General features: G+C 37.9%; 1 protein-coding gene across 1 annotated transcript; it reads right to left on the bottom strand.

The window, feature by feature from the left end:
- On the bottom strand, positions 1 to 6476 carry litafd (LITAF domain containing). The gene is made up of 5 exons (XM_007565740.2): positions 6341 to 6476; positions 2849 to 2889; positions 2238 to 2333; positions 1937 to 2129; positions 1 to 1057 (listed from the first exon to the last, which is right to left on the bottom strand). Exons 2-5 carry the CDS (start codon positions 2883 to 2885, stop codon positions 940 to 942), a joined length of 444 nt encoding a protein of 147 aa, XP_007565802.1. The 5' UTR covers positions 2886 to 2889; positions 6341 to 6476; the 3' UTR covers positions 1 to 939.
- Positions 6477 to 8425: the final 1949 nt, after the last annotated feature.

Below are 8425 nucleotides of genomic sequence, written 5' to 3'. Positions count from 1 at the left end.
TAATCTATATATTCTACTTTTTATTGGAGTGCAACGTTTTCCAGCAGACATAGTAAATAACGGAGATCTAAGCATCAGTTTCACCCAGGAATGAATCTGAGATTTAGCATATTAGTGTATTATTAAGCAGCTAGTGTTTTTTATTTAGAGACAGAAGGTTACACATATAGATATATAATACATAAATACATAATTTGATTTTGCTATTCTGTTTGGAGGTATAGATCAAAACGATGGTGCGGTGTGTGAACTGCTCTTCACACAGTTGTAAAAAATAAAGGTGTACTTTTCCTGACTAACACGTCCATGTACAGCTTAATTCAAAGCAGAGTCTCACAGGCAGAATCCTTCAACAAAACATGCTAACACAAAGTTATTGTGTAATCAGCCTCTACCCTGTAACAGTGTGTTGATTTGTTTTATTACTTTAATTGTTTGAAAGTCCCTCGGGCGGCGAGATGATCGATCGGTTCAGATTTCAAACAGCATCTTGAAACATGAGATCTGTAAACAATTCTTCATTTTACCAGCATCATTTCAGCAAAAAAAACAAACAAAAAAAATGTATTGAAAAATACAACAGATTTGTAAAAAAAAAAAAAAAAAATGTAGGGCATTATAAACATACCAGAGGTTTTTAACCGTTAAATATCTGACAATACAATCATTTTCCGTATATTTGCTAATATTTTGAAGCATTGCAGAAGTTGTTTAATGTCTGATCTAGTTATTTTTTTTATTTTTTTTTATTATTATTTTTACCTCCAGTAAATATCGACGGCTTGTCCATAGAAATACCGGTAAACGAGTCCATGTCCCAATATGAGAGAAAAAAAAAACCGATCGATTTGCTTCTCCAGGTCTCTGGAATCCAGAGGCAGACAAAGCTGACAAGATGGCGCTGATTATTTCTAAGGGTTCGTCTCCCGCAGCTGTTTATCATTTACAGCACTCCTTCTTCTCTACGTGCAGGACTCTTTGGCAGCGGGGGCAGGTGTGGTACGCGTCTTTGAAGCTGTCGATGAAGAATGGAATCAGGCAGCAACACAGGAACAATCTGCGAAAAAAAAACAGAAAAACGAACAGGCTGAGTTTCACACCGGCACATTCGAGATTTATCCTGTTGCAAAAGTATAAACATTTCTTGATTTTTTTTTAAGGTTTTGTCACCTTTTAATAACGAACTTTTATGTGTTTTGTCAGATTCAATATTAAATTTATTTTATTAAAAAATATCTTAAAGACTTCAAGATATATTTTTTGTCATTCAAAAGCAGGCCTATAACAAAACACTCAAAAATAAAAAAAAACATTAAAATGTAATAATTAATCAATTAATAGTGAATAAATATGAGCTTTAAATAATTAATATCTAATATATATTTTTCATAGGTATTTGTATTTATACATAAAATACAAATAAATAAAATCTAAATAATATATTTTTTAAAATTAAAAACCAATAGAAAAATAATATTCTTATTTTCTAATTTCATATTAAAAACATGTGTACAAGACTGGGGTTAGCTATTAATAAATGACCAAGAGAAATTTGAATAAACAAATAGTGTGTTTAATATATTTGATTATTTAGAACATGCATGCATTTGAATAGGAAGCAAATGAATTCACATTTTTGAACAACATGAAATACATAATGGAAATATTTCATGTGCAGCACAGTGAATAATAAATGCCCCACAAGCGTTTCCAGTTTCAAAGAGCTTCAATAAGCCTCGAGAGCTTTTTCTTTTTCTTTTTTTTTTTAATTATTCTTATTAAAGGCCATTCTAAAATATCACAAGAAAGCTGCTCTTCTTGAAGGCAAAGCCAAGCGGTTAGTTGTGTTTCACTAAATATGAATCACAAATCTGTTTTTCTTTCTTTTCTTTCTTTTTTTTTTGGAGCCTTTTGGCTTCACCCATCAGACACTCACCCACAGCAGATGAAGAGTATGCACATGAGCCAGGCATATGTCCCTGCTTTGTAATGGACGTTGGTCATGACCTGCTGCTGGCAGGACGTGCAGGTCGTCATGCCGGGGTCCCGACCCAGACCCACATCGTAGCTCACAAATTTCCTTTTTCCTTGATCGCTGCTGCCTCCCCCACCACCTCCACTGGTGTACACTGCAGGGGAGAAGGGAAGCAGAATGGTTAGAGGATCACTCCGATGCTCAAGTTTCTGTTTAAAAACAAATCAAAGGAACTGATGTTTTTCTGTGTTTATTTGAGTACCTGGTGTGGCCACAGAGGCAGCGCCAACCTCCTCTTGGTCAGGAGGGGTGAACGGGGTGTGCACGTGGTAAACCTTCACTCCTGACGCCTGAGTATCTGCTCAAGCAAAAACAAAGGAGAGAAAACAGGAGGGAATTAACGACCAGTAAAAAATAACCTTTTCACCCTTTGCCACATTGCCACCAGTCATTATGTGAGGAAAAGGTCATTTCCAAGGTTCGGACTTCGACTAGGCCATTCCCCACTGCATTTAGCTGAATTCATCCTTACATTGAGTGTCCCTTTTCCATGCCTTCTCAATAAAAGGATCCCCACAGCATTGTGGGAATGCACAAGCTTACTTTACATGGAGTTTAAATAAAGTAACAAATACATGCAGGTGGACTATCCACTAGCTAAATGACTTTTGTCATTTCAACATCTTGCACTGGATTTTAGTTAGGAGTATTAGAGTAAATGAGGCTGAGAAATATAATTTTTCTTTCACTTCACAATTCTGGTAATCCTACATAATGCCGTGTAAAGTTTTGACTGTAACAATGTGGAAAAGGCGAAACGGTGGATGAAGTTTTGCAAGGCACCGTACACAAGGATGTGTGTGTTTAACATACCTTTGTTGAGGTAGGGTGGAGGATCATGTGTGCTCATATTGCTGCACAGAAAGAAAATACAGAAAATGAATATGAAGATCATCTGACGTCCCGGTCAAAATCAAGAGATACAAAACCAATAACGGCCACCAGGGGGATGCAAACTCCACTGACAAGTATTTCTCTGCTCTTCGTTGAAAAACATCTGTCATCCACTAAACTGTTCCGGCTCAGTATTGGCTCTGCATTGTGTGGATCCATTGTGTCTGCATCCCCAGGAAACGCCTGGGTGTGTCTGGGCCTTCAGGTTTCAGGTGCGGCCACTGACTGAAACTCTTTCCAGTTTGTTTCGGAACAAGGACCTGCCTGTTTGCTGCATGTCTCCGACCAGAGACTGATAAATACAGGCCGCTCGAGCCACAGAAACATAAATATATAACATATATTCCTACTAATTGTTACATATGTTTCAACAATTATTTCAGAGTAGAAACACAGTTTTAATAATTTATTTGAAAGCAACTGAAATAGATTTAATAAATTAATATTAAAACACGTATTTTTCCCTGCTGTATGTTGAAATACATCTCATTTGAGTTTCATAATGTTTTGAAAGATACTTTGCTCATCTCCCCTTTATTATATGTCGCTGTTGTTCTGTCCTGTAATCTTCTCATGACCAGATCCGCTGGCCAGTGGAATTAGTGATAAATGGTGGAATGGAAAAACAATCTGAAGTTATTAGACAGTCAGTAAAGTATGAAAAGTAGGTTTTGCATGGTTTTGATTCAGTGTCTTTTCTGGAAGAGATGTTTTTCTTTTAAGTTGGTTGTTGAACCTTTTAACTTTCAGAACCTGTACAGAAACATGCCGTACAGTCTGTGTAAATTATTAAACCTTCATTTATATCAACTTTAAGCAAGGCTTAAGTATGATGTTAGTGTTGTAATTTCCCATTTACTCTCAAATATTTTGTGCATTTGTTAAAATGATGATGTGGAAAACACTTTTTGCGAAATCGTGGCAGTCTTTAATATAGGTAGTATGGCTCCCCACTCAGGGTGCCATTCCACCAGGGGTCGCCCAGGTGCCCCAAATAAGATATTTTTCCTTTGCTCTCAAATTCAAACAAATGACTGCAAAAACAATCTAATATTTCAGAAAAATGCATTCCAGCACATAAAATGCCAACAAAATATGAACATTTTTTGCAGCATCCATTGGGCTTTATGGGGTTTTGATGGTAATACTAGTGCTTGCAAATGAGGGTAAAAGCATCCTTATCTGGTCTCTAAAAGAAATTTGCAACGTATCTTGTTCAGTTGTTCAAGAATAAATGACATATTTTTTAATGAGCTCCAACTTCAAACCAAGCTTAAAAGCATAAAAACAATTGTTTACTCTGGTGTGGCAAACAATCTCAGTGTTTCATGCAGACTACCTGCATACACCTGTGCAGAGGAATGCTACAGAGCAGCATGTTTCCTTCTGTGTCACACTAAGTCAGGGTGTGTTATTCAAACTTTAGCGATGACAAATCCCAGCGCTGTCACTGTGCGTTTCTGCTCAGTGTGCACAGTTAGATCTCGGAGAAGTAAAAGGTCTTGATTTGACTGGTCCACCTGCATGTGCTCAAAATCTCGAGATTGTAACTTCACTGTGCTTCGTTCATCAGAACGCACGCCGACCGCGAAGGCATGAGGCCGGGTCTCAGATAACCTGGCGTCACCGTCACGCTTGGCACCAGTTTTCTGTTTTTCAAGTAAAACAGTTGATCGTGTTGAAGATATTTCAATCAGTTTCAGACTCGCGGTTTTATTCCTTCGAGAAAGGCCGCCTGTCGACACATGGGAAATCTGACAGGTCATGGAGATAATGGTGAGGTGTGGCATTCAGAAAGTCTGGTTAACCACATTGTTTAGATGCTTTCAAGCCACCAATGGAGAAAGTTAAAGGGTAAAGCAATCAATTGTGTGATCAGTTTGCTGGTCTTACAGCTTAGAGTTGTGAAATATGTGCATTGCGAGTTTTGCAGGTCCAGCTAAGGCCCTGCAAAAAAAAAAAAAAAAAANAAAAAAAAAAAAAAAAAAGTTTGGCAAAACTTATTTTTTGGAGTTTTGCCAAAAAAAAAAAAAAGATAGATGGAAAACAAATTCTAGCCAAGCAGGTTTTTTAGGTGATTACCAGATGAGAAGTTTGGGCAGGAGATAATTTTCTAACTCTGCCTTTGTGTTTGTGAACGGTCCTGTTTCTCATGGTAATCCCACGAACCACATCAGGTGTGGCCTCTTGCTGTTCAGTTTGTGGCACCTGTGCTGGTCCGACCTGAATGTGTCGGTGCCTGTAAATGCACTTTGATTGCATTCGTCAACTGATGAAAGTGGAGGCGAGTGGAACAATAAGTTTCCCAGCTCACCTCTCATCCCTGCAGTATCTGTCTGATGAAAATGTGAAAGCATCCTAAAACAAAGACCAACTCTCTTATTGCTCCTGCTCTTTGCTAAAACGTAAAAATGTGTGTATCTTGAAGTTTTCACAAGACATAGGGTGCTTAAGAAAATGACAACACAGCAAACAACAGCATTGAATAGTGAATAAAATCAAACTTCCAAGTCGGTGCCTGTGATCTTTACCAAACTTGTAAAAATTAAAGTCACTATCAAACAGTAAATTTTTTCCACTAATATATGTACTATGTCCAGAATAACACGGATGGATAATAAAGTGTGAAACGCAAGGCTTTTTGACTTCCATACTAAAAACCAAAATAAACCTTCTAAGTCTACTTTTTGTCTATTTGGTTTGATGACATCACAGGAGGTGCAAAAATCGAGCCGATCAGCTGGCATCAGTAAAAACTAAGCCACATGAGGAACTTCCGGACAGACTTCATAGACATACTAAAGCAGACGAGCTGCGCTTGAGTGTCAAATGGTTCGTAATCACTTGGTGGCGCTCTGCGCCTTTTGTGATGTCATCAGAGGCAAATGACCATTGATGCTTTTTCTTGGGCGGGTCAGTTTTATATCGCTTTACAACGAAATGATGAAACAAACTTAAAATCTGATCTTATGTGCGACAAACTACATCTATGCCAAGGTTGACAGATTTTATTGAACAGTTTTGGTGATAATTTTAAATATGATGAGCAAAGTTTTTAATATATTTTTACATTTTAAGTTTCAGTGTTTAAATATTAAATTTTGGTCAAATTGTCGTGTTTTTTTTTTCATTCTGTTGTAGCGAAAGAGAACCAACTGCATATGACAAATTGCTACAATTAAACAGTAAAGAAAAACAAAAATGCAAAAACATTAGCTTTTGTTGAGAGCTTCACATGGCAGAAAAATCAGAAATCCGAAGGTAATTTATCGAAATATCCAAAATCCCGCAGTGCAAAGTAATAATAAAAAATATGTATGTATATGTGGCTTCCTAAACTTTATATCAATTAAGTTAGTAAAAAAAAATGAATTAATTAGGAATACAATGCAAATATTCTTACAGTCTTACCTTGCTGTTGTGTGGCGGTGAGTTTGCAGACAGGTGTGTGTAGGTAGGTGTGTGTGAGCTCCTCCTGCGGATGCTGACTTCTGAGGATTGAAGCTGAGCTGATGGCTTGTTTCACCTCTATGAGTCTCACCTCCAACCCGCCCACAGCGCCGCCCTCCTCACAACAAAGAGCAAGAAGCACGAGTGACTCACTCTGTAGTTTTGATGGAACAGCCTGTACTGGTCTTCGTGGGGGTTTTTTTGTTTTTTTTTTCAATATGACCAGCTGGATGTTTCCAAGAGATTATTGAGGGAGTGCATTTGTTACTTTCTTCGAGTGGGAATAAACCTGTTTTTTCTCTCCGATGATTTAACGTGCAGCTCGATCGGCTAAAGTGATCAGAGTTGCTGATCCGTTGTCGATCTGGAATTCCACCCAAAGGCGACGGAGAAACCAAGTAACACACATCTGCATGTGTTTGTACTCAAGAATTCAGAGAATGTTCATAACCAAAGGCAAACCCTTTCCACAAATTGCATATTGAATATAACAAGCTGTTGCTTAAAAAAAAAAAAGAAAAAAGGACTGCTCCTTGTCTCAAGTTATACCAAATTTATGGAACAGGATAAACTACATTTTCTTGTTGAAAATGAGTGAAACGTGCAATTGTAGGGGTTTAAAGAGGAGCAGCGGTGCAGAGAAATGATCAATGATTAAAAACATTAAAATTAGCACTTGAGGTTTGATCAGGATAATAGAGTTTTACACCAACTCCTTTGTGTGCCTGAAATTGTATGAATGAAAAGACATATAACTGTAATTTCAAAAATACAGAGAACATTGATGAGAACATGTTATGAGGTTTCTTGACAGCCATTCAGCCGAAGGAAGTTGCCCAAGAAACAGTGCAAAACCTTAGTCAGCAGAGCCTCTCCATCTGCCCGTGTTCAGTCGCCATGGCAACCCCATGGTGATTAAGGCAGATCTGCCAATAAGTGGACTATAGTCCAGATAGTCACCTTATCATTAGGACACAGGTGTTGTTAAGAACGTGGAAGGGTGTCAGTAAAAATTTAGGGTAGTTGCTATATATATATATCTATATATATATCTATCTATCTATCTATCTATCTATCTATATATATATATATATATATATAAATAAATAAAACAGGCTACAGCTTTTTATTTGTATTACGCCCCTAAGCTCTGACCCAGTGTTACCTCGCTTCATCCCTTTGTAGTTTCAAAGTCTCTTACATTTCTTATATGAAATGTAAATATAATTTGCTTTATAAGTCCTAAAATAAAGATATGACAAAACATAAAACCTTTTCTTAGCGAGTAAATCTGACTTTATAGGGACTTGACAGTTTGTCTGTCTCAGCCGACAGTCCCCCTCTCCCTTGATTCAAAGATCTTGGTTGTCACCCTTCATAGCTCACCATGGTGTCATTCCTGCATCAAGAACATACCCTGGATATTTACAGCATTACACTTTCGGCTATCATTTTCTCATTGGTCAGCCTATTCAAACCCTTGCTTGAGCTTCAAACGACAAATTATTTTACAGCATCCTCTCATCACACACCAGCTGGAATGGAGCCTGGTGAAATTTAGGGTAGAAATCCTTCTGGTTAGATGAACTGTAGAGCTATGAAAGTTTGAAAGGAGTTTGGATGACAGCCCAAATTTCCTCAGTTTTCTTAAGAAGAAAATATCTGTTGTCCCTGAATGTTGTGGGACCAGGTGAAACCCTCACAGGCACCTTCTGTCAACATACACAATGACGGTGTTGCCTTGGGTGTGGATGCAGTCAGTGGTGAGGAGTGTGTTAAGAAGAGGACTCGGTACACAGCCTTGTGGCATCCCAGTGCTCACTGTTTCTATGCCTGATGTCCTGCTACCAATTCTCAGAGATATCCTCTCTGCCCATTCTGCATGAGTCAGCAAAAAATACATTAAAGTTTGTGGTCATAATGTTCAAAAATGTGAAAAGCATTCATGGGGCGTGGAGGGGATAACTGTACTTTTGCAAGGTTGTGTATGGTTTGTGATTTAGCAAGCCCTTCATTATGTTGCCTCTGATTAATCACAGCGCTCCG

Source organism: Poecilia formosa, unplaced genomic scaffold, assembly GCF_000485575.1.
Source record: "Poecilia formosa unplaced genomic scaffold, Poecilia_formosa-5.1.2 Scaffold182, whole genome shotgun sequence".
Lineage (NCBI taxonomy): Eukaryota > Metazoa > Chordata > Actinopteri > Cyprinodontiformes > Poeciliidae > Poecilia > Poecilia formosa.
The sequence above is the reverse complement of the archived record's forward strand: the minus strand, read 5'-3'. Positions and strand labels throughout refer to the sequence as shown.

Coding starts and splice junctions, on each gene's coding strand:
- litafd (XM_007565740.2), bottom strand. CDS start 2,885: ATGAGCACACATGATCCTCCACCCTACCTCAACAAAG. Junction 2,334..2,848: donor TCCACCCTACCTCAACAAAG/GTATGTTAAACA, acceptor TTGCTTGAGCAG/ATACTCAGGCGTCAGGAGTG. Junction 1,058..1,936: donor ATACTCTTCATCTGCTGTGG/GTGAGTGTCTGA, acceptor TTTTTTTCGCAG/ATTGTTCCTGTGTTGCTGCC.